The sequence below is a fragment of the Sceloporus undulatus genome, chromosome 7 (assembly GCF_019175285.1).
Source record: "Sceloporus undulatus isolate JIND9_A2432 ecotype Alabama chromosome 7, SceUnd_v1.1, whole genome shotgun sequence".
NCBI classification, from domain to species: domain Eukaryota; kingdom Metazoa; phylum Chordata; class Lepidosauria; order Squamata; family Phrynosomatidae; genus Sceloporus; species Sceloporus undulatus.
The window spans coordinates 15585456-15612030 of NC_056528.1; the positions used below are offsets into that span (position 1 = coordinate 15585456).

Here is a 26575-nt window from a genome sequence, read left to right on the forward strand (position 1 = left end):
TCTCTGCAAGAGATATGGGTTCCATCTCCAACAGTCCATTGTACTGAGTGGACAAGGATGGAAGAAAAGAAAGAAAGTGATGACAATGAAAAACAAAAGGGAAGACAAAGTCTCAAAGGTGCTGCTAGATTCTTCCCTTCAAAAATGAGGGCTTTCCCCCCAGTTTCAAGTCCATTCGGTAATGTCACAAAGTCAAAGTGGAGTGAGAGCAATATCTTCTGCCTTCACTCTGAATGAGCAAATCTTTTTCTCTCAGTTTTGGGGTGTTCTCTCTCCCCACACCTGGACAATAATATCCAAGGTAGGAAGCTTTCTTGGTTTTCGGGTCCCCAGTTTGGGAGGTCATGGAAGGCACATTGTTGTTATGTGCCTTTAAGTCATTTCTGAGTTAAGGAGACTCTAGGTGGGATGCTTTTTTGGCTTTTGGGTCACCAGTTTAGGAGGTCAAAGAAGACATGTTGTTGTAATGTGGCTTCAAGTAGTTTCTGACTTAAGGAGAGTCTAGGTGGGACACTTTTTTGGCTTTTGGGTCACCAGTTTGGAAGGTCGTGGAAGGCATGTTGCTGTGTGCCTTCAATTGGTTTCTGACTTAAGGTGGGACCTATCATAAGGTTTTCTGGGAGAGAGAGAAAGAGAGAGTGCCATTCACTCCAGGTCACCCAGTGGGTTTCCATGGCTCAGCAGGGAATCAAACCCCGATCTCCAGAGTCCTAGTCCTACACTCAAACCCCTACATCACACTGGCTCTCCATGGAAAGTATACCCCCATGAAAAATCTCCCCAGCAGACCCCCATTTTAACCACAACCAGGATGTGGGCCAGGATGTAGTCAACAGTAGCTAAGCTGGAGGAGAGAAAAGAAAGAAAGAGAAGCCAAAGAAACCTGCAGACACACCTTGAAAGATACACATCTTAAAAACCAGACAGGTGCTCACTTTGGTGCCACAGTATAAAGACATGCACAGCAAGACAGGAAGAGGATTCATGTCTTGCTCCTGAACTTTTGTTTAGGGTGAGGTTAGAGAGGTTTTCACAGCAAAGTGTCTCCAGAAAGGCTGAAAGGAATATTAGATCCTGAGTTCAGTTCCTGGAGTTGCCAGTTAGGACAAGATCAGGAACCAGGGGAAACCTTTCCCTGTCTGAGATTCTGGAGAGCAATTGATGGTATAGTTTAAATAATAATAATAATAATAATAATAATAATAATAATAATAATAATAATAATAATAATAATAATAATTTGTTTTATTTATATACCGCTATTCCAAAGATCATAGCGTTGAACAGCAAGTAAGCTAATTTGCCCCCAACAGTCTGGGTACTCATTTTAGCTCCCTCATCGGAAGGATGCAAGCCTGAGTCGAGCTTGGGCCCTTTTGCTGGTCTTGAACCTTGTGGTTTCGAGTGAATGGCTGCAGTACAGGCATTTACCCGCTGCGCCACCAGGGCTCCCTAAGATGTTAAGACGGTGCACAATGGGCAAATAATTTGACCTGGTACGACAGGACTGGGTTTGTTTCAGAGGTTCCTGAATGACAATGCCCATCAGGACTCACCACTGGGGATGATGGGAATTAGAGTCCAAGGCCTGAATGGCCAGATATTCCCTAGTATAAGGCTCCTACATGTCCCAGACAGAGACAAAAACAAATCGCTAACAGAAAAACACACCCACCCATCTCCCTGAAGAATGCCAGCCAAGTAGCTGGGAAGATGACAACACCCCCCAGCCAACATCGTCTTTTTAGATTTGAATTCAGTGGTGTGCCAAGACAGCAGACACGTCCTTGGTAGCAGCACCCATACCAATGCAAATATGCATAAAAGCGCTGAACACTCAAACCACTACACAAGCTGATGTGAACGGAGAACTTCTCAAATCTCACCACTACACCCCATCACTGGCATTGCCCAAGAGGAATGTAGGAAGAGTTGTGGAGCCACGTTGTCTCAGACAGGCCAAAAGCACAACATGGGATCTCATCCAGCTTCCCAAACTGGCATCTTGTTGAACCTCAACCCCACTGACAATTGAGTTATGCTCTCCAATTCACCCGCTGCCTTCCTTACCTTGCGGTGCAAGAGCTGAGGTTGGGGTCCCCCTCCGCCTTCAATTTCATAGCGGACACTGTTGAAAAGCGCAACGCCGTACTGCTCTTCGTAGAACTGGCAGAAGTCGGCAAGGACCTTGCTTGTTTTCTCTGAAAGACAATGAAAGACACATGAGTTGGTAAGGACAGAAATGAGAGGCAGCATGGTGTAGTGGTTTCACTAGGACTCTGGCAGACCAGGGTTCAAATTCCCTCTCCACTATGGAAACCCACTGCATCTACACTGTAGAAATAATGTAGATAGAAAGACAAATAATAATAATGAAACACCAGGCACCCACAACTCCACATGAAGTCATCCTGAACCCATGACCCTGGCAGCCATGTCTTCATCTCAAAGGGGATCCCAGCTCCTTACTGGTTTAGTCACTGGATGACTTTTCTAACTGAGCTCACTGGGCTGGTGGGTGGTTGCAGGACAGCAATGCCTTTTCTCCTCAAAGCAGGAGGATGATTCATAGCCCAAAACTGCAAACCACGCAGGCTATGAAAAAGGCCAGAGGAAAACCTTGATCCTTCTCCAGGGCTGGTTAGGCAAAACAACACCATGAGTTGGGTGAAAACGTCCCCATCGAACCAGTCACTGCACACATTGTTGGAACAGCCCCATAGAAATCAACAGGACTTAACTTGGCCCTGACCAATTTCACACATCGATTTCAATGGGTCCACAGACCATTAGGATCACAGAATCTGAGACTTGGAAAGGACCATAAATGCCATATAGCCCAACGCCCTGCCATACAGGAAAAATACAACTAAAGCACTTCTGAAATATGTCCAAATCATAGTTTGGATCCTTCGATCAGATTCATCAAAATGAGGTTCCCCAACTCCTATATCGTCACTATACCACACAGATCAGTTTCACTGCATCATGGGCTCTGAAATCCACAGTCATACCTATGTGTGTTCCATGACCAACAGGTTTATTGTTGTTGTGTGTCTTCAAGTCATTTCTGACTTATGGGGGGGGGAGTTGCACCTTTCTTCAGAAAGGGTTTGTTATTGCCATCCTCTGAGGCTGAGAGAGTGTGACATGCCCATGTTCAGCCAGTGCGTTTCCATGGCTGTACCAAGATTCAAACACTGCTCTCCAGAGTCATAGTCCAATGCTCAAACCACTACACCATACTCTCGACCAATGTGTAGGTTGGATTATTTTTTATCTCAAAGGAAATGCAGATAGCCCATAGGGAAAATACAGTACTAAATGTTTGCAGTGAACAATATACAATCCATATTCTGGAAAGATGGAGGACACAGATGTTGGAGGATCTTTGGGAAGCCACCTCTTAGTTGCTGCTAAATTTGGAACAGAAAAGGAAAGAGAACTCCTCCCATCTTCTCTCCTTCTATTTCAAGCTGGATTCAGCTCTATGCATTATTCCATCACCTATTCCAAACTCTTTTATCCCGTTGCAGGAAAAAGTGTTGCTTTCCTTTTGGATTCACCTTCATGCATCACATCACTAATTTGTTTCACATCCTTTTCGAAGGCTATTCGGAATTCAGGACCTATCCCGCACAAAATTCGCAAAAGGGTATTTTGCACAGAAAATAGCACTTTCTGGGCAGGAAACAGCTTGTTTTTCTGCAGAGAATATTATTTTTGTGAGCAAATATTTTCTGTGCAGAAAAAGCTGTTTTTGTTGCAGAAAAAGCTGCTTGCAATACAAATCAATTGCTTGCGAATTTTGCCCAAAATGGCCCCAAATACAGCATTTTCTGTGACGGAAACCGCATTTCTTTCCATTCAGAAACTATTTCCATGCATGAATATTGTTTTCTGGACAGAAAAAGTTGCTTCTTGCCAAGGAAATGCTGTTTTCTGTGCAAAGCCACCATATGTGAATTTCATGCAGGGAAGTCCCAAACTGGAAAAAGATTCGCATCGGTCCAGGATTCTTCTTGCAAAGGTTTCCCGATACTCAAAAAACACTTATTTCTTTCAAAGAAGTAACTTCTTCTTCCCCATCAAATATTTTAAATATCATTTCCATCCCTAATAGAAAGTGACTTGCAACTTGAAATTCATTTATAGCAGTAGGACATCCTAGGCATCGCAGCAAATTTTGCAACCAGCCAAAGTCCTATTCTCTGACTTTCTTGTTGCTGCTGGATCAGCTGACTGCACTCCGCCACTTTTGAGGCTATTTAAAGAGCATGTTCATTTTCACATGATTTCTTTTTCAAAGCTAGAAAAAAAAGGGGGGGTGGCTGCTATTTCTTTTCCCTTCTGTTGGCTGCTCTCCCTTGCTTCCAAACCTGACAGTCTGGTTGCTGGGTTTGGCAGCCACGTGAGCCAAATGTTGGAGGCCCATGGGTAGACAACCAGAGAAAAAAGCCTATTCTCAAGTTGGGGTGGTTTCTGGACCGGCATGGATCCAGGAACCCCCCCACTTTGCCTAGTTTTATTTGCTTGGAGAGGGTGGTTAAAATTCCATAGATGAAAGCTAGCTAACATGTGGCCATGCAACTTCATGTGGTCACTTCTTCAGCTGGTTTTAAAATGTCCCAGTTTCTCTCTTCTCCTTCCATGTCCCCTCTTCAATGGCTTCAATGGCTGCAAACTGGATTCAAAATGCAATAGTAGTTTGCATTCAATTAATTCAGTGAGAAGGAGAGGAGAGGAAGGGACAGAATGAAGTGCTTCCCAGTAAGCTCAGGCAAAAGCAAACCGCTGCAGCCTCTCCAAGTGTGTTTGTTCTTGCTTATTTGCAAACACTGACATCTTGACCACGCTTGGATGTTGCTTGGTCACACTTGGGAAGAAAAGAGAGAGAGAAAAGGAGGTGGTAGAAAAGGAGAGAAAATGGGACCCATATAGGTTCTGAACTAATGGCTTTGGACCCATCCAAATCCAGCCAAAGCGTTTGTTTCCTGATAGAACACCACTGAGAATACTCTTGGAAGACTCCTTAAATTCAGGCTAAAAGCCGCAACAGATTCATCACCCCCGTGCCATCGCAATCCACAGTTGCCACGAGAAGGAGACCTATATGAACATCAGACTAGAGATATAACTACTAAATAATGGAAGGGTTTTTGCAGCCCTCCTTCACTCACGAAAGCACTCCCAGAAACGTTCTGGCAAGATGCCTCTCCCTTGGTTTGCTTTCAACTGAGGTCCCCCCAAAATGGGCGAAGGGTTTCCATTGCAGCAAACCAAGCCACAACCATGACGCGATCACTCGCTAGCAAGGCAGGCCGGGCTGCTTTTGCAATCCTACAACCAAGTCACTGAGGCAGGTAATGATCTTGTTTTCCTTGTGTATAACTCTGGGACTCCTGGCCTCCAACAGCTGCTTGTCTGTCTGGAGGAGGAGTTCAACCTTGCCAGGCTCGAATTGTGCACAAGCAGAGTCCTTTGAAGAACCGCAGGCCTGGAGACCAAGGCTGCATCTCCACTGCAGAAGTAATGCAGTTTGGCACTGCTTTAACTGCCATCCATGGCTCAGTGCAATGAAGTTCTGGGATTTGTAGTTTTGTGAGATATTTTTGCGAGCGTTTTTGTAAGCGTTTCTGTCAGAGAGCTCTGATGCCCCAACAAACTACAACTCCCAGGATTCATAACAGATAAAGCGGTGTCAAACTGCACATGGCTAATCAATCAGAGCTGTGGCTAATAGTTCTGCACAGACTTTTCCCCTTCTGCCTCCTCTACAGTTTGATCTAATTGCCTTTTATAGCCTTCTTAAACCCAAAGCCATCATCACACATCTTCTGGCAGTGAGTCCTGAAAAACATAATCCTCTCCTCTGTCCTGAATCCACTGCCAATTTCATTGAATGACCCCAAGTCCCATGCGACAATCAAAGTCAGAAAGAAAGAAAGAAAGAAAGAAAGAAAGAAAGAAAGACAATCCACTGGATTGGTTCCAAACCTAGCCATGTTTCAAAGAGACCTGCTGAAATCCATGGGACCCATTAACTGTGGCTAACCTAAGACCCATGGATTTCAATGCGCCTACTGTAAGCATGACTGATCTTTGATCCAGCCCAGTTTATACAAGGCATTAAAAAGAAATTCAGCTGTAAATACATTCCGTTAACTATGTCAAACCTTTGACAAACACACACACACAACATCTTGACTTGTAAAAATGCTATCCATCGTGTTCCAACCAATTGCATTTTCAACTGCAGGTCCCATCAGCTCTGGTAAGCATGGCCTTTGGCCAGTAATTCTGGGACATGTAGTAAATATCTGGGAAGGACCAGATTGCCCTCCCCTGATTCTCCCATGTCAAAAATAGGGCAAATCTACCCATTTTCCAGACACAAACAAAAAAACATGGTGTCCTTTTTGCTAACCTATTTTCGGCTGGTTCCAGACTGAAGCTGAAAATAGTTCACATGCCTAGCATCCAGCTTCCGACGGACCCAGCAAAAAGAGACGAGGAGAGGAAACTTCCCTTAGAAACATAGAATCATAGAGTTGGAAGAGACCACAAGGGCTATCCAGTCCAACCCCCTGCCATGTCCTTATTAAAAGCCCAACATGCTATCCTCTACAAAACTCAACTGGACTGCCTGCCCCATAATGTTCTTTTGCCCTGATTGTGAGACAAGTTCCTTCAATAAATCAAAAGGCATGGTAAAGAGAAATGAGGAAAGCCTTGTGGCACACAGCTTTCGCCTCCCATTCTCTGCCACCTGAGCATGATCGCCTCTTGGTAGGACCGGATGCCTATCTGGGGGCTAAAGGAGACACGAGAAAGAGGAAACAGAAGGAGAGAATGAGAGTTCAAACAGCTCAGGTATCCCCGCTGTTGACATGAGAGCTGTCGATACTGCTCCTCAGGTCATCTGGCATTGCTCAGGTAGAGATTAAGCCCAGCTGCTGGCAAAACAAGGTTGGTTTCTTCCTCCTGGAGGGGGAAAACAAACTCCCCCTTAACTTCCTTCCTTCCCATATTTTCTAGAGAGGAATGTTGTTGTTGCTGTGCACCTTCAAGTCATTTCTGACTTACAGTGAACCTATCATAGTGCTGTCAAGGCACGATTTGCTCAGAGGAGGTTTGCCATTGCCTTCCCTGAGGCTGAGAGCATTCAACTTGCCGAAGGTCACTCAGTGGCCGAGGTGGGATTTGAACCCTGGTCTCTAGTCATAGTCCAACACTCAAGCCACTTCGCCATGCTAGCTTCTCGTTCTGCTACACTGACAGTTCCCAAACTTTGATCTTCCAGGTGTTTCGGACTTCAACTCTGTTGGCCAAGATGGCTGGGGCTTCTAGGAGGTGACATCTAAAACATCTGGAGGACCAAATCATTGAACTAAATCAATCCAAAGCCCACCGTTTTATCCTTGCACAAAGATCTGCTATGGCCATGCACCGAACCCCTGGAAACACCAATGGAGACAAGAGCCAGCCACATGTTGAGCTTTCGATTTTGTCATCCAGCAAAGCATTTCTAAATGCATTTCCAAATTAAACAAAAACTAATCTCCTTCCAAACCTTTCTGACCTTTTTTGTTTTACTCCAACGGAAAGAACCAAACACACACATGCACACACATATGTTGGACTCCATCAAGGCAAAGGGGGGAGAAGAAGTGGAAACTAGCGATAAAAAGACTTTCGGCCTGGTTCAGACTTCAGCTATTTACAGAATTTCCGGCTTCTTTTCCCTCTGCCTGCCGAGGAATGTCTCCATTCAGAGAGCGCCAGAAATAGGGGCAAGGCTGTTTACGACAACCTCCATCTATGGCTGGAGAAAAATACATACGTACATACATATATCATTTCAAAAGGTACATATTTGCTTAGGGGTAGAAACCTATTTGCATCACTCCTGAAACTACTGGACAGGTGGAAGGCCCTGAGCTGGGAGTTTCAGATTACAAGAGCAAAATGCTCCTAGATGCAAATGTTTTTCTTATTAACTAGAAGAATACAGCGCACACTAGAAGAATCACTAAAACCACCAGGTTTTCAAAATAGCAATAAAGGACTGTCAAAATGAATGACATGAAGGATTGATAACCGAGGAGTAGCTTTTAATAAGTTTATGTTTTACCTAAATGCCAAAAGAAAGTATTGATTCCAGTTAACTGCGCCATGTATTTCTCTGTTGATGTTTTTAAAAAGCATATTGTTCACATTCATACATTACATGACAGAGATGGGTTTCATTTTATATAAGGGGCACCATTTTACTACGCTGTTGTATTTAATGGGACTTGAGCATCTACAGATTTTGGTATCCATAGAAGGACCTGGAACCAAATCCATGCGGATACCAAGGGCCCACATTGCATTAACTGAGCTACGCCTGTATTTAAACATGCATGTCGCCAACACTTTGTGCATCTGATGTCAGTTGACATGCCAGTGAGCCAACTTGGCACATTTGGTTCTGTTTCGCTTCATCGAGAAGGCATCCCTGGTTCTTCTGATTTTAATGGCACTGGCTTCTTAATAAGCCAAAATCGAACTCAGCTGCAAGGGCACCTTTGCAGGGCATGCTTACGAAAATGGCAAAGGTGAAGCAGAGAAGGGGAAAAGCAGCTGGCTCAGGTGACCAAAGAGCAAGGTGAAGCCTTGCAAGCAGCCCCCGTTGAAACACGGTTAATCTATAATTTAGTAAATGTTTAGCCGAGCTCCAATCTCTGCAGCCGGCCCAGACTGAGTAATAGCAGCCGAGAAAGAGGACGGACCAAGCATTTGCAAAATATGCACCCAGCCAAGTCTCCAACCGTCAATTCTGCCGCCCATTTCTGTAGACGAAAGCCACTACTCTCCATCAGTTTACACACACTGCCGGCTTTATGAATAGATGGAAGCAGATTGCCATCTCAGAGCAAACACGGCCCAACAAAAGCTGGCAAGCCCTTTTACTTATTTTACACACACACAGAGCTCCGGAGATGGTGCCGCTTATGACGCGGCCGTTGCACCAATTCCCATAAAAAGAACTGGGGGGGAAAGAGACCAAGAATGGGAATTGCAATGAGGAGAGATGTTAAAACCTTACTTAAAAACCTTTACTTGCTTCATATAATGTGGAGGGAGTTGATGAATCTATGCAAGTCCAATTTTCAAACAGACCACAAGTAAAGGGCACCTCCATTTAATTTGGACTCACAATGCTGTATTAGCAATTGAAGAGGATATTAAGGATGCTCCAAAGGGAAACAGCAACAAGTAATAGCTTTTGTTCATTGAATTATAAGCTTGTTTGTCCTTGACTACTTCGAAATCGGAACGTTTCGTAATGCGTAAATGTCAATTGGAGGCACCGTGAAAAAGGCAGGTGGCTTATGTCTTTCCCCTACCCCAACAATTCTTAAGAAAGAAAAATGATAATCCCCGTCTTGCAACCGGAACTAAGACATGACCTTAAGTAGGTTATCCAAATAATTGTTGTACACATTTTCTTGTTTTGTATACTTCATCCTTCCCTTCTTCCGATGGCCTTGGGCAAAAGGAAAAGGTTACATGCATGGTTCTAATAGCCTGCTTCTACGTGGCCAACAGAAATTTCACATCAATTTCTCAAACTTTCCTCTAGTTTCTACGATGAAACTATTTGTGTGTCTGTGTGTGTGTGTGTGTGTGACTTCAAGGAACTGCATCTGCACTGCAGAAATAATGCAGTTTGACACCACTTTTAGCTGCCGACGCTGAATGCTATGTTGTTTGGTGGGGCACCAGAACTCTCGGCTGGAAAAGAAAATGCTTGTATTCCAAAAAAGATAATTTGGCCCATAAATATCTTGTGCCACATTTAACTGCAGAATGCATGAGCGTATTAGTGCTGTTTCACATGCAAAGGGGAAGAGAAAGGAAAACTAGGTGCAAAGCCCTTTGCCCCTGTCGGTTTTATGGCTGAGGTGGGCCAAAGTTCAACCCTGGTTATCTCCACGGTCCACCCTGCTTCTCCAGAAGATATGATCCTGGCCATTTCTCAACCAAATGCCTAGCGTGGGGACCCCATCAAGACTCATTTTGAAGCAAGAAAATGGGATTCCCCCCTCTCTTCTCACACAAGCAGACGAATGCCATGGGGCAACAAGACCAGATAAGGGCACCAGAACCAGTTTGACAGTGGCACAACCAGCCTGTCTTCCTCTCGGCTGACACACCCGTTGTGACTCACTGAGAAGAAATTGGGATAATGCCCAATGTCCCAACCCTAACCTCTCCGTTGAAAACCTGTCTAAGCCATCTGCAGAGTAAGATACAGGATCGCTGTTGATCAAGGTGCCGATCACATGCTTGACTGATGCTTGCTAGTCAGTTGGGAGTAAAACCCAAACTTGGAAGCAACGGGATACAAATACCCAGATACCTGCCATGAGTTTCTTTTCGCCACAGCAAAGGCAGAATTACACAAAGCAATTAATTCAGGATGGATAACTGTTCAGCTTTTGCAAATATAGACATGAGAGTGGCCTTGCCAGTTGGGTGTGTTTCGAGCCACAGACTAGCAGCTTGTAAGCATTTCAGTTTCTCTTACAGAGCATCTAATGCGATTCAGTTGTTTTAAAATAATGGGAAATGAAAGCTTGAAAATATTTTTTAAAAAGTATAAATTCCAAAGAGCAGACCTCGATGTTGCTTTTTATGTAAGGGATGCCATTTTGCTATGACATTGCATTTAATGAGACTTAAGCATCCACGGATTTTGTTATTCACAGAGGGTCCTGGAACCAAACCCCAGCAGATAACAAGGACCCTTTGGGTCCTAGAAACTCTAATTCTTTTTTATGTAGCATTTCCTCACTCTGATCATTAACAATACAGCAGATCCTTTGTATCAGTGGGCTGGTGATTCACGGATTTGACCATTCATAGATCGCCGTGCTCCATATTATTCATTGACACATCCGTGCCACCATTCAATAATATGAGAAACGGCCATTATTATTATTATTATTATTATTATTATTATTAACCTTTATTTATGAAGCGCTGTAAATTTACACAGCGCTGTACATACAATCCACATTTCATGCCATCTGTGGAGGAAGAGACGGAACCAAACCCCAGCAGTTGGGAAGGATCCTAAATTGCAGAGTATTTCTTTCCACAACATCGTACACATGGCTGGCAGGCTTTCCCATGTACAAGACAACATTAACATTAGCCAGGAACAGTGAAAATTGAGCTCTCCAAAATGTCAAGTCCAATCTATTTGGAGGAGCAGGAATAAAATCAACATCTTCACCATCCACATTGTCTAAACCTCATGTTGCTTTTCTTGGATAACATGTTGCAAAGTGCTATCAGAACTGATTTGGAATGAGGGAGTGTTTTACCCACTGCATCCACATATCTATATTTTGGGCATGCTCTTCTACTTCTATGATGGCTTAGGGCCAATGCAGAAATAAACACACACAGCAAAAAATCCCACATCAAATTTGGAGAATTTATGTAGCTCCTTGGAGACTCCAGCAGAGGAACGGACACATGCAAACCGGACCATTCCTCTATGAGGGCTACACTGTCACTCCCAGCATGAATGGAAGTGGAGATTATGAACTATAGAGCAAGACAGCAAGTAGTCTTAAGACATCTCAGATGTTTATCCAAACGCCTGCCAATTGGGCATCACAGAATTTGAATCCAGGATCTCCTGTATATCAAGTGCAGAGTTTGGAAAAGTTCCCTTTGGGAACTACATAATTTTTTTGTTTCTCCAGCAGAAAATGTGGTCTGCCTCCAAGCTATGGCTGTTCCCACCCGTTGTGCAAACCGAATATCCCGGTGCCAAAAGAACACACAATACGGCTGTCTCACAAGAAAACAACCCTGGAATTTCACACCGCTCAACTTGCCAGGGAATCACAAGCCAACAATCTTTACCGCTGCGTTTCTTCGCCCTGTCTTCTCTTGCTTAAAGTAACATAGAAGCCGTTTAAAATTCTCCATGCAGCTTTCAAAGAGCTGCATTTGAAAACAGGAGCAGGCATGCATGGTTTGTGCAAAAATATACAGCTACAGAAAGCTACAGAATGGAAGAGAAAGAGAGACAGATAGAGAGAAAGAGATATACATTGTGACAAAAGAGTTCATCACACGTGAATATTCCGGAAAAATTGTGTAGTTACGCGAAACAATTTCACACAATGTCGCACAACACCCACCATTAAAGTGGTCACAAAGAAGCACTAATGTGCATCTTTTTACTTTCGGGATTTCAATGACGATGCATTTCCGGTATCACTTTACTTGCACAAATCTTTACAAATGATAATCATTTGTGCAATTACATGCCATTTTTGCTTTATTTGCGGGATGCTTTAAATGCTCTTTAATCTTTCTTTAATGCCAAAATGAGCCCCAGTGTGATAAACTCCTAAGAGAAAAGAGATATCATTTCTTGTTGGGGAAAAGCAAACAGCAAAAAAGCAAACTTCCGGGTAAACGGAAAGCATGCTATATTTGGGGTCAGGCGTTTTACAAGTCAATTGGATTATGCACGTTTGTTAGAGTCACTGGACCAGACCCACTGGGGCCCTCTGCAAGCCTGCAACCATTTGCCAAGATTAAGGCGACTTCGGCACTGGAATGTTTGGCATTTCCTGCCAAACAGGATCCTTTGGGGGTATTTCCTGCAAGCATCCTATAGCATAGGCGGCCAAGTTATACAGCCCACCGCAGAGAAGGGACACACAGGAGGAGACTTCATGTGGGAGCAGAATCATTCTCCAAAAGTTCTGATGCATTTAACATTAAAGGAACGTTTTAATTTGCCACTTCAGTCAAAAACTTCAAGGGGTCCAGCAATGCCGTGATATGACTGTAATACACAGCATGCAGAGGCCCCAGAACTGCTTTTAAGGTGGGGTGAGTGACCAGGGTTCAATTCCCCACTCAGCCATAAAACCCTTTGGGTGACCTTGCAACAAGCAGCGCAGCTAGTATAAGTAAGGCAGTTTATCGCCATCTTACAGATTCCTGGGATTTGCAATTTTACAAGGTCTTTATCTTTCTCTGCCAAACAGTGCCGGTGCCTCTTCAAACCCCAAATCCCAGGATACTGTAGGATGGGACTGTGGCAGGTTAAGTGGTGTCAAACTGCATTATTTCTACAGTGCAGATGCATCCTAATACAGCACAGTTTTGATGTGAAGTCAAAGGCTTTCAATGCTGGCATCCATAGATTTTTGTGGGTTTTTCGGGTTATGTGGCCATGTTCTAGAAGAGTTTATTCCTGACGTTTCGCCAGCATCTGTGGCTGGCATCTTCAAAGAATGCACCGTTTTGCTTTGCTGGGCTCTGTACCACCGAGTTGAGTAACCAGAGAGTCTCCAAAGGCCACACATGCCATCTTTTCAGTCATCCCAGAACCTTGGGAGTGGCACACCTCACCATTTTTCCAAAACCAGAGTTGGCATTCCAGTCAGGTCAAGTTTTCAAACGTTGCTGTTTCTGCCTTTCTCACGTGAGCCTCTGAGTGATTCAAGAGACAACTATGCCTTCAGGAGGCCTCTGGGGGTGTGGTTTTCCATTTTAACACACATACACACCCCAACTGCAATGGGGGAGAAGGGCACAGAGTTGCACAACAGACACAAATTGCAAGCAGCCTGCCAGCCATAGTATTCCCGCCCCGGGATTTACCACACGCAAAGACAAAAACTGGCTCAAAAAGCTTCTCCCTCAGGTCTGATATGGAAGTCACTTTTTACATACTGCAAAACCATATATGAAAATTCTTCCAAATACTTTGTGTTCCAGTTCTTTGAAGGACGAAGGTTAATGGTGTACTGGAGAAAAACATAAGACCAGCCCATGCTGGATCAAACCAGCCAGAACACTTAGGCCACTATTTTCTTCCGACATCGGCCACCGGTTGCTTCTGGGAACTTCTTCCTACTCCTGTTCTCCAACTAGACTTGACAGATTGGGAGCGATCCAGGGCCAATACTGAAAATCGAAAGATTTATAATCTCTGGACCCAAACCTTAGCCCGAGGGATGTTCCCTATTGATGTTACTGGGGGAACAAAATAGTGGACGAAGAATCCTCCACTGAGGTCACAGGGAGTGAGCTTTGGTGATGCCATCAAGAGTGGCAACCACAGTTTCTCAGATCATGTAATTCAAATAACAAACCCAAGTCTTAAAAAATGAGAAGATATATGTCTGGTTTCAAATTAAGTCTTTCAAACTGTATTAATATTGGAGTTGGGGGGGACACAACACTTTCTCCAGCTCTCTTTTGTATGCAATTTTTCAAAGCATTGGTCTCAACCCTAACCACTGAGATGCCAGCCCAAACCCTGAGACCAGGGAACTCTATTCCTAGCTGCAGGTAAATGCCAGGTATAATACCTTTGGTGGTGTTGGCTGTGTGCCTTCAAGTCATCTCTGACTTGTGGTGACCCTAAAGTGAACCTATCACAGGGTTTTCTGGGGCTGAGAGTGTGTGACTCACCCAAGGACACCCAGTAGATTTCCATGGCTGAGCAGGGAATCGAACCCTGATCTCCAGGGCCTTAAGTCAATATTCAAACCACTACACCATGCTGGCTCTAACACCTCTGGTACTGAAGGGAATATACAGCCATCATGAGCAATAGCCACCGATAGCTTCATCTTCCATGAATTTCTCCACTGTTGAAACCAACCAAGATGGCAGCCACCTCTCCAACTTTAATGGTTCCACCATTAAACTCCTAGCTGTGTGCCAAAATCTGCTACCCAGGACACTTTCAACTAAGCAAATATTGGACTTGTTCATTGGAAAGGTTCCTCCCACACACACAAAAAAATAACATGGGGGAAAATGTCTGAACTTCAGTTACGCTAAAAGTCAAACATAGCTTTCCATCTCTATCTTCCATCTCCATCAGGACATAGCTCCCAACTCCATCATGTCCCTTTGAAGGTGGGGACAACATCCCATGTTCAGAAAGTTGTGAAACACAAAAGGAGAGCTTTCAGATGAAGGCAGAACATTCCTGAGTCAACGCCACCCGTAATGCATCATGGGTCAGTCAAGAAAACATGAATCCGCCCCCGTATGTTGCCCACAGAGTTCCAGCAGGTCTCTTCCTGGTCCTTGTACTGAGCGATACCTCCCTGTCAGTCTCCGGACAGGTTCCAACTGTTTCCCAGCCCGCAAACATGCCAAAACATCCGGAAGCAAACAACCCAAGCCAAAGCAGAGGCCCATTATTTTCCAAGGTCTGGCAACGCCTTTGCACAAACCACACAAATCCTGAAGCGCTATCTGCAAGGGCTTAACCGTTACGCAGATTGCTCTCGTATCTCTCACCGAGAAGGGAGCCATTCATCTTTTGGAATTTCTTTCTCCACTGGTCATTTTAAAAAAAGAAAAAAACCTACATCTATGCACTTCCTGCGCAAACAGGAAACCATGACAATATTTTTTTTCAATATCCTTGAAAACAAGGATGAGTGATTTCCCAGGGTTGAGGCTACATGTGTCCCTGCCAACCTACTGGGGGGCTTCAGTCTCCTACTGTTGCGGTAAAACTTGGCACGGCTGCCAAACCCCAGAGATTTTGGCTGGGAAACATAGCGCATACTTCGAGCCTGCCAACGAACCACAGCTGGGGCAGAAAGGAAAAAAATGAAGCAAGGGTGGAAACAAAACTGGTTCCTTCACATAGCGACCAGCTGAATGCAAGCAGAACAGGGCGTTGCAAGCAAAGCCAGAGCAAAGAAGAATGCTGGTTCTAGCATGGCACCCCTGTGGGCAATGTCAAAAGCGAGGAGCCTTCTAGCAGACCACAGCTATGCACAAATCTCCAGGAAGCGATTATCAAGGAAATGAAACTGCTTCTCTCCTGCAGGGTAAACAAACATCCATCACATATAACTAGCATAGGAGCAGCTTCACCCACACTGGCATCCTCCTGGCTCTTCCCATGTTGAGTTTGGCACCTGAAGATCAAGTTCAAAATGATACTGTCTGTTTGTAAGCTTCTTGCATGGTGACTTTTGGAGAGCACCATTTGCCTCTTGGTGACCAGGCCCAGAAAGACGGGAAGAGATGCAATTCTCTCCATTTGTGTATATGCTTGCTTGTGTTTCTTTTAAACTATGATTGATTGATTGATTGATTGATTGCACTTGTATCCCACCTTCCTCCTTCAATGGGATCCAAGGCAGCTTACCATAATTTCAAGAAGGTCCAACTAAAGCATTGATTTACAAAAGTTAAAACGGAACTGAATGTCAACATTACACTTAGAACATATTTTAAATGCAGCTTCATATATAGATAGACTCAATTAAGGAATCTTAGAATCATAGAGGGAGGTCAGAAGTATGAATTTGCAAGACCTAAGCCAGCGATTCCCGAACTTTGACCCTCCATGTGTTTTGGACTTAAAACTCCCAGAAGCTCCAAGAAGCCTGGCCAGCAATCAGGAATACTGGGAGCTGAAATCCAAAACATCTGGAGGACCAAAGTTTGAGAACCACTGAAAGCAAAGCAGTGGGGAGCAGGGGGTCTTGGAGATGTCTCATCGACAGAGTCACCATGAGTCGGGGGAGACTTGAGGTCAGTTTACAAGAACAACAATAATATTATATTCACCCATGAAACCCACTGGATGACCCTGGGCACATCACACTCTCTCAGCCTCAGGAGAAGGCAATGGCAAACCTCCTCTGAACAGATCTTGCCAAGAAAACCCCATGATAGGGTCACCATAAGTAGCCACAGAGAAAGCTCTCTCTCAGATCCTCACCAACCATGCCAGCAAGGATAGTGGGACTGCAAGCACAGCACACAGAGCCATGGGAAACCTACTAGTGCAAAAATGGGACTCATGTGGCCCCGAAAAGCCTTCTGGAGGGAGACCTTCTTTCAAATTGAATTTGAACCTCAGGTTGAAATAAATCCTTGAAATGCAACTCCATTCAGAACATGAAGTTCTGTTGTAGCTGCCTCCATCCCAACTCCAAGAGAGCTAGGACTAGAGCTTGGGAAAGTTCCTTTCTTTTTGTAATGAGTGGCATTGAGGAAACTATATTCCAACCCCTGATTTTGACCTCTTTGGGGGAGAGGCCAGTCTGAAGAACTGGCACATCAGCACTTGTCATCCTATGGGTAATAGGTGTGCAAGCTGGAAACCAGGTGAGTTTTCATTCAGTCACATGCCTTGGTCTATCTTTGCACAGCATTGGCCCAAATCCATACTTCTCAAACAAGTCTGTGCTGCCAAAACCAGAAGCACACCATGTCGGGTGAAGTTGTGGCAAGAGAGAGAACATCCTTGACATACCTGATGGGACGGATATAGTTGCAGGGCTTGATTTTTTAAAATGGGCACACCCCTGGTATAAGGTAAGGAAGCCCAAGATTGAACCAAGACCCCTTTGATGATGGATAGGATGGATAGGTAGGGGTTAGGAAAGAATTTTGTTTCAGTCCAGCTTTCAAAGAAGACATATGTAGCCAGGCGAGTTGCTGTACATTTGTTCTATTTCTTTAAGACTTGGTCAAGACTAAGGTACTCTTTCGCTTCAATTGCAACTTCAGTAGATATTCCACATTTGTGGCTTTTCTGTGGATCTCGTTATTTCTGGATTTCCCTAACCCCAAACCTATGTCCCTAACCCCAGTGAATGTGGAGGGCCCATTGTAAAAGACAGTATGGAAGAGAGTCTTATCACTAATCCCTGATGCTGCGAATGGATGCAGTGCTGTTCTCTATGTACATGTGAACTTTGCTGTGGAATGGCACCAGATTTTAAACCTTGCATTGGATGGTCTTTTGGCCCTACCATTATTGTTGGGACTTTTGCCTCCGCACCCATCTACTTCTACCTGCCAGCTGAGGATCACCCTTCTCATGGCAAATCAGGCTTTGCGGCCCCAACAAAAGCTGCTGTCACAATAAATCTGTCCATCTCTCAGGTGTCACAAGACTTGGCCGGTTTTGCTGCAACAGGATTAAGGGCTTTATCCGACTGGAATGTCTGAAGAGGAGCACATCTGGAGGTCACATTCATTACACACCCCACTGCTTTCTCTTCTAAAGAGAAAATGTTTTCCTTACTTTCAAGGGAGATGTCTGCTTGGCTCTGGACAACTATACTTTAGGAGCAAAAGTTAGGCTTTGGAACTCCCTCTTAAATGAAGTTCAGTTTCTCCTCTATCTGCTGTCTTTTTGCAAGCAGGCAAAGACTCTCTGCAGGATGTCAGCCTTAACTGATAAATGCAGAAGGATATGGGATTGTGTGTGCTGTTTTTTCAGAATGCAGGTGGTTAGACTACATGACCCTTGTGGCACCTCCCAAGGCCCAAAGTACTTGGGGAGGACTCAAGAGAATCTGGGCAGGCAACCAGCAGTTTGCAGCTGCTGGCACAAGAAACCGACATCTGATGCCAGGCTGGAGAGGGCAGATCATCCAAAACCAGCAGGTGAGGGAAGAGCTGATCTGAAGCCACAAAGAGAAAAACAGCCCACCTCCTGAGCCATTCCCGAAAACAGACAAGGAAAGAAAGGAAAGAATGGGGCTGATTCTCCTCCTATCCAGACTGGAGGGCATGTGGGAGGGAGGAAAGAGTGCAAATAGTCTGGCTGCACGCAAAGGGCAACGCTCCTGGCATCTCAGCTCTCCTTGCCGGGGACAAAAGACAGAGTGTTTCTGGTGGAGAATTCCACTCCCCGCCAGCAGTGCTCACGGCAAACACAAAACAGGCAAGACCTAAAGGAAAAAGGGAGTCCCCTCTTGGAAGCGGAAACAACGATGGCGTGGCACCTTCTGAGATGCAAACACACCCCTCTAGAGATGCCTGCAAGGAGGATCCAAAAATATGCAGGCAGCTATGTGGACCCATTATTAACAGACCCATTTGAGACGTTTTTTCAGTGTCATCACCCGCAGTTTTTTTGTAAAACCTACGGGTCTTAATTAACCCTTCAAGCCAACGCCGGCCCCCAGCTAAAACCTGGAAAGTTACTGTTGAGATAAAATAGATATGAAGAGATACTAGGGGTAGGATGGTATGCTGAGTCAGAGAACATGATTCCACCAGTGCTCAGTTATGGTGGTGTGGGTTCTCCTTCTTTGGAGGTCCTTCAACAGATGTTGGGTGGACATCTCTCCAAAAGTGTTTCAATTGTATGTTCCTGAATTGAAGGAGGTTAGAAGAGATGGCCCTTGTGGCCCCTTTCAAGGCTCAAAGACTCCACAAATGTACCATATTAGAGTACTTCTCAGCCTTAGCTCCAGATGTTTTGGTTTTCAGTTCCCAAATAACTTCACCACTGGGCATGCTGGTTGGAGCATGGTGGATTTGATGTTCAACAACTTTTGAAGAGTCCAAGGTATTGACATCATGGGAGACAATCAGGCATCATCTAGAACAGTGGTTCCCAAACTTTGGTACTCCAGAGGTTTTGGACTTCAGCTTCCAGAATTTCTGACTATTGGCCAAGCTGGTTGGGGCTTCTGGGAACTGAAGTCCATATCACCTGGAGGACCAGAATTTGGGAATCACTACTCTAGATGTTTGGTATGACAACTCCCATTAGGCATGGTCAGCATGGCAAGCAGTCAAGGATAGTCCAATAGTCTCTGGAGGATGCCTGTAGGCTTTCAGATGGGAGAAAGAGAAGAGAGGATATTGTGGAAACCACAACCTGATTTTTGAGGACTGGGGATCTCAGTGATGATGAATGTGCAAATGAGAGGAACCCTTAGGAAAGTAGGACTGAAGTTCAGGAGGACAACTAAGATGAAGTGACGGAGTATCCCACTGACCTTGTCCCCATCCCCAAGGTTTAGGTGAGGCTTCCAGGACCACACTTGATAGAGATGGAGAAGATTTATTTCCCAGTGGGGTATCTTTTTAGCTGGAGGAGCCATCTTGTCTTCTCTTCTTCAGGAGGAAAAGATACAAGGGGACTGAATCTACTGTTTAAAACAATATAATCACCAGCAGTGAAACAGCCGCTGGAGGAAACAGCTTTGGAGCAAAAAAAGGGCAGAAGCAAGCAAGCACATGATTATCGAACTCTCTGCCCCTACACTAGATTCATTTTTTACACAGGAAAAAAAAATTCCAATATTCCACAATTTGTCTAGAATTGCTGCTTGAATTCAGAATATTGTCTACCCCCAACATCCTGATGTCATTGTAATGGATCTGAAGGTCAGACTGGGACATGCAAATAAGGATTATGTTGGGATTTTAAGAAGAAGAAGTGCTTTCTGTCCAGGCACAGAAAAGCAGTTCTGCTCTATTTAGCATGGTTTTTAACCACAGCTGGTGTCTTCTGTCCATTTCTGGGCACCACATGTGAAGAACGATGCAAGTCCCTTGGAGAAGAGGCCAAGGAGAAGAAAAAGGAGTGGATGGCGGATATGGTGCAGATACCAAAAATTACAAAAACAGAAGCCTAGAAGGAAACAGCCAAACATGATGAACCATTACTTCTTTTCAATGATAAGTTTATTTCCATTAGAGACGTAAATCTGCCATTGAGCCAAACTACTATGATGAAGGCTTAGTTTAACGTTATGGCTAAATGGTCAAACTATGGTTTGTGACTGGCTTGCAAACCAAGATCAGAAAACATGGCCTGAAGTAAGTAAGCTTGCAAAGCGTTGTCGGTGACAACCACAGTTCGTCACTCTGCTCAAACCAACAAACTTTGAATCCCATGATGTTGTGACTCCAGAGAAGATGAAAATAGGGGAGGCAGACATGCAACTCTTGTTTGAAACTGAAACCACAATCGAGGTTCTGAACTACAGTTAGTACAAACCATGGTTTGGAGGGTTTTTCCTGCCATGTGCAAATGAATAATCAGGACCAGTTCCAAAATAAAGATTGATGCGCAGTGAATATATCGCCATTTCATGAAGAACTGTACCATCGGTGTTAGAAATTGAACCAAACCATCACTCTATCAAGGGTTTCAAAAACATGTTTTGCCAAACCCAGTTGGATACAAGGTGTTAACCAGTTTCATAGCCTATTTCCAGCATTCGCAGTGAAAAGTGACTGACTGCAGATGAGAAAGACCTCGACTTGATAAAATAAAGATCATTGGACTAAATTGGGAAAGTTTTGACCTCCACTAAGGTGGCTTTCTGTATTTTGTGTTGATCTTGCAGGAAAGATCAGTCTCTGATTCATTCCTTTCTCACCCTGAGATTTTCCTATCAACGTGAATTTGGCACCGTGGCCCAACTTAATAAAATTAAAAGCAGAACCATTTCATCACATTCCTCCATCGGTATTTCTCCTTGGAAGAGGAAGCGTACTGCTGGAATCAGCTCACTGGATACATAGCGGCAGACTGAAATCAACACAATATTAACATCCAAGTAGGTTAAAATAATTCAGGGAATGGAGGAAGATCAACTAAAAAAGCAACAGGCCCAGTGCAAGCCAACCTCCAGAATAGGTGAAAATGATCATCCTGAAAGGAGCGGTTTTCTATGAATGGTCCTCTTATCAATACAATCTCATTGACTATGTAGACATAATGCCTCAGATAAGACATTTCAAGAAGGCAAAACAAACAAACTATGGTTTGCAAATCCATAGTGAAAGAACATTAACCATAGTCTGGTGTGACATCCAAGTTAACTAACTGTGGTTTGCAAAGAGCTAGCAGGCTAAAACCATGGCTTCACAAGCAAAAGCACAACACAATATCTGAAGTGACAAACCAACGTTACAGAGGGTCTGGGAGCCACCATGACATAGGATACATATGTTTTAATAAATAAATCATAGCAATGATGACACACACACTAGCAATAGTTACTTTGGGCTTCCATTTCTGCAATGCCATTTAGACCAGCGATTCCCAAACTTTGGTCCTCCGGGTGTTTTAGACTTCAGCTCCCAGAACGCTTGGCCAATGGTCAGGAATTCTGGCTGCTGAAGCCTCAAACATCTGGAGGACCAAAGCTTGGGAACCACTGATTGAGACTCTCAAGATGTCCAGCTTCCAATGAAGGATGAGTCAACCCTCTGCAAGGGGGAAGGGATCTGGAAGTTGCCGAAATAAAATGACTTGCCCTTTCCCACTAAGACGGCGACTCATCTGTTCCACTCAGTCACACCGAGGAGTAGTTTGAGTCATAAGAGGAGGAATGATCCTTCTGGTAATCCACCCAGCTGCAACAGACTGGTTGCTTGGCAGAGGAAACACCCACCAAAACACAAAAGGCACCAGCTGGCTTAGGGTGTTTTGTGGAGTAAAGCAATGCACTTTGAACATGCTCAGAGGCAAAATAAGAGCACACTCAAGTTGCACTGGGGACAGATGTTACAGCATTGAATGCATTTAATTCAAAGACATGGCTGTGCTAGTCTGGGAAAGCAGTATGCAAAGGGATTTTGTAGCACCTTTGAGACTAACAGAAGGAAGGAAGGTGGCAGCATGAGCTTTCATAGACTTTGGTCTACTTCTTCAGTTGCGTTTGGTCCTACATTTACATTTAATATACATTTGACACATTTAATACAGGGACATGTTTCAACTGGGAGGGAAGGAACCAGATGAGTAGACAGGGACGTAGCCAAGGGGGGGGGGTTCTTGGAGTCCGGACCCCCCCTTCCATTAGAAAAATGAATGGTGTGTGCTGCTGCACCGCCGCCACCACACCCAAGCCCCATTATAATGGTGGCACTTAGTCTGGACCCCCCCCCTTCCTAAAATCCTAGCTACGTCCCTGGAGTAGAGCTTGGGGATTTCCATCAAAGACCACATTTCCATCCTTCAGTGCTCATTTGTTCAAGCCTTGCTGAGCTGCAATGACCCTCCACCGACTTCTGCTTCAACATTAAGAACGGGGAAGTCAGGCTGATGAAGGCAAGAGGTCAAGACAGAGCAATGGACAGGGTCCCCGGAGGCAGGGCCAATGACCGACTAACTAGGGAGGTGGAAGAGGGAGAGGGACAAAGCCCAGACAGCATCAAACTGACCTTTCCTCCTCCCTTCTTATTAGGATCCATCAAGTATCTGCAGGCAACCATTAGCCAGCCCTCCCACTCCTGGATTCCCAGCCTGTAATTCAGCTGGGATGATGCCGTAAGGCAAAAGAGCCATTGTATAGAAGCACAGTCCTGTCCATGGCTGGGCAGCAATGGGGGAAGGAGAGAGAGGCCCGTCCAACAAGGAGCCATACATCCAACTGCAGAAAGCGCCAAGATCTGTTTGCCAACAAAACCAGACTAGGAAAAGTAAACTCAACACCATTTGGAAACAGCACAGCAGCATCCTAGCAAAAGTGTGCGGGACTTTGGCCGGGCTCAAACCTTTCCTCCGATGCAGCGTTTCCTGAGTTGAGGTATATCTCTGGGTACAACCCACTTTGCAGGGTTGTTGTGAGACTTCTAGGTGAAGGAGTTATTTTGGAAAGACGACAAACACCCAGAATCCTCAGCAATCCTTCAGTGACTCTGGGATTCATAGTCGCTCCATACGTAATGCAAGTCTACCTCACTTAAAGAAGGAGATGTGTTCCTGGACATTACAGCAGGTCCTTGGTATCTGCTGGGGTTTAGTTCCAGGACCCCCTGTGGATACCAAAATCCGTGGATGCTCAAGTCTCATTAACTACAATGGCATAATAAAATGGTGTCCCTTATATAAAATGGCAAAAACAAGACTTGCTATTTTTTAATGTTTTCCAGCCGTGGATGGTTGAATCCGTGGATAAGGAGAGTCAAGTGTCATTCTTTCACAGAGGCAACAAAGTGTCATTTAATAAAAATGCACACACACAGCCGACTGTGTGAGAAACCAAACAGGACTCGGTAGCAAATTCATCGGCTAATTGCTGAAGTTTATTATGACTTTACTGGCTGCCAACGCAGAGAAACATACTGTCACACCTTCCTGCTGCGCCACGTTCAGAAGTCCAAAAGGAACGCCACTCCCCGGTTTTACAACCAAAGGGCCTCCACACAGATTCCTATGTTTCCCTGCAAGCCTTTAAAGAAACACAAACGGTGCCCGGCTGTACCTGGGGTTAGAGCCCTTCCACCTTTAACAGCCAGAAAGCCAGAATGAGGAGAACTCATTGGAGAAAAGCCAAGATAAAAAGATGCATTATAGAATTTAAATTAATAATAATAATAATCACCATTAATTATTATTAATGGCCAATATGAATAGTAATGCAGTGCTGGGATTATTAACTGGAGAGAACCCCTTTCTAGAGATCTTTAGATCCTTCAGTGCAATGCTATGGCCAACAAATGCCTAGAGCAGTGTCCTTCCTAGGAATCTCTAGGTCCTCCAACATGACTTTTTGGCGGACACTGACCATAGAGTCGCGCCAGAGACATAAGAGTCACCATAGAAATCCCTAGAGAAAACATATTAACCAAATCCGTGCATAATCAAATCTGCAAAAAGGTCAATGCCACAAACGTGGAGGGCCAACTGTATACAAAAAGGAGGCAAAGGGGGCATCCGCATTGCAGCATTAAAGCAGGTTGGCACAACCTCGAACTGCCATGACTCTCTCTCACAGAAATCCTGAGAGGTGCAGTAGATGCACCAGAGTTGGATCCCTGACCAAACTACACATCCCAAGCTGCTGCACGATAGAGTCGTGGCAGTTAAAAGTGATGCCAAGCTGATTTAATTCTGCAATTTGGATGTACCCAAAGAAGTAAGGAGGGAAATGGTCGGAATCATGATGCCTGAAAGATTATGGGTGCCAAGAGTCTGCTTTAAGTAGGTGTTGAGGGGCACGGTGCCAAAGATGGAAAACTTGATCTCTCTTGCACAGACAAACACAGAGAGAGCTCTCTCCAACATTTCCTCCCTTTCCATGAAAGCACTTTCTGCCCAGACTTGCTTCTGCCATGGTTAAGCCCCTTCCTTCCCTGCCTCCTTCTTCCTTCTCTGTTCCAAAAGCAGAAAAAAAAAGGCAAGGCGGAGGAGGGAAAAAGGGGGGTTGAGACTTTATTTAAGAAGAGTGTGCAACGTGGAGAAAGGAAAGAAGGAAGGGGTGGAGGAGAAATCCTCTCTGTTGCAACCATAGGAAACCTGGAAAGGTCCCATTAGAAACTGGAGAAGACTTTTTCTGTTTCCTTTGGCTTGGTTTCTTCAAATGAAATATCCTGCATACTTTTAAAAAGTCATCTCCGACTCTGCAGCATCCAGGATGGTGTGCAATGCTTAATAACGACAGCGATGATAAATAACAAATATTAATAATAATAATGAACTTCTGATATTATCACTGGCATCAGCGATGCCGCCCCGATTCCTAGATTCTTGGACCAAATCCGAACCACTAAGAGCCAAATAATTATAATATGTTGCTGATATTATCACTTATATCACTGTTGCCGCCCTGATTCCTAAATTCTTGGACCAAGTCCGAACCACCGAGAGACAAATAATAATAATAATAATAATAATAATAATAATACATCTCTGATGTTATCAATGCTGTCAATGATACCTCCAAGATCCCTGGACAGAATCTGAGCTATCAAGGGACAAATAATAACAAATTCGATATTATTAATGGCATCTGTGATGCCACCCTGGTTCCAAGTCACACTCTCTCAGCCTCAGAGGAGGGCCAGGGCAAACTGAAGAACCTTGCCAAGGAAATCCTATGGTAGGGTCAACCCAAGTCAGCAATGCAATAAATGCATTGTCTAGAGAGCCAACATGGCTTAGTGCTTTGAGCATTGGACTGGAACTCTAGAGCCCAGGGTTCGGCTCCTGGCTCAGCCATAGAAACCCACTAGGGTGACTTTGGCCAGGTCACACTCTCTCCGCCTCAGAGGATGATGGCCAGGGCCAAGTGCAGAAGAAGAGCCTTGCCAAGAAAACCCAAGACTATAGGGCTGGCCAGGAGTCCAAAAAAAGGGCTTGGAGGCAGCCAAGCCCAGGAGAAGGAAGGAAGAGGCTCCAAAGCGGGTCGAGTTCGGATTCCCTGGCCGTGCGGACTCAGGTGGGGCGCCTTACCTGCGATGAACTGCCGGCGGCTCTCGTCCAGGTGTGCTGAGATGACGTCTCCCATGATGGCTGCAGCAGGGAAGGAGCCAGATGGCGCTGGGAAAAGGACGAAGAGGCTGCCTAGGGACGAAGAGGAGGCGAGCCTGGCTCCATGGGCCACTGGCCAAGAAGGAGAAGGTCGCCCAAGCCCTCCGCAAGGCTCCCCCGGAGCTCCAGCGACGCCTCCTTCCCTGTTCTTGCCCTTTCCTTTCTTCCTTCTTCTTCTCCTCCTCGTCTTTGCCTTCTCCAGGACACGCCTTTCTCCTCCTCCTCCTCCTGCCTCTCTTCTTCTTAATTCGGACTCCCCTCCTTCTTTTTTGGTATCCACCCCCAGGAGGTACCAAAGCAGAGGACAGGACTGGCCCAGAGGGAAGCATTGGGAGATACTGCCCCCAGGATTTCCCAATGTAGACCCCAAGGATTCCCTATGGCAAGTATGGATCCTCTATGGGCAAGCATTCCCCCATGATTCTCTATGGGCAAGTATGGTTCCTCTAGTCTATGGGCAAGCATTCCCCCATGGTTCCCTAT

At 44.9% G+C, this 26575-nt stretch overlaps 1 protein-coding gene across 1 annotated transcript in view; it reads right to left on the reverse strand.

The window, feature by feature from the left end:
• Nucleotides 1-26290, reverse strand: part of NIBAN2 (niban apoptosis regulator 2) — a 50968-nt gene extending 24678 nt beyond the window's left edge. The window contains exons 1-2 of the mRNA XM_042479436.1: nucleotides 26015-26290; nucleotides 2071-2201 (exon numbers count right to left, since the gene is read on the reverse strand). Of these exons, the coding sequence (XP_042335370.1) occupies nucleotides 2071-2201; nucleotides 26015-26069 (186 nt within the window). The 5' untranslated portion in view covers nucleotides 26070-26290. The remainder of the gene's footprint in view (nucleotides 1-2070; nucleotides 2202-26014) is intronic.
• Between the last annotated feature and the right edge of the window lie 285 nt (nucleotides 26291-26575).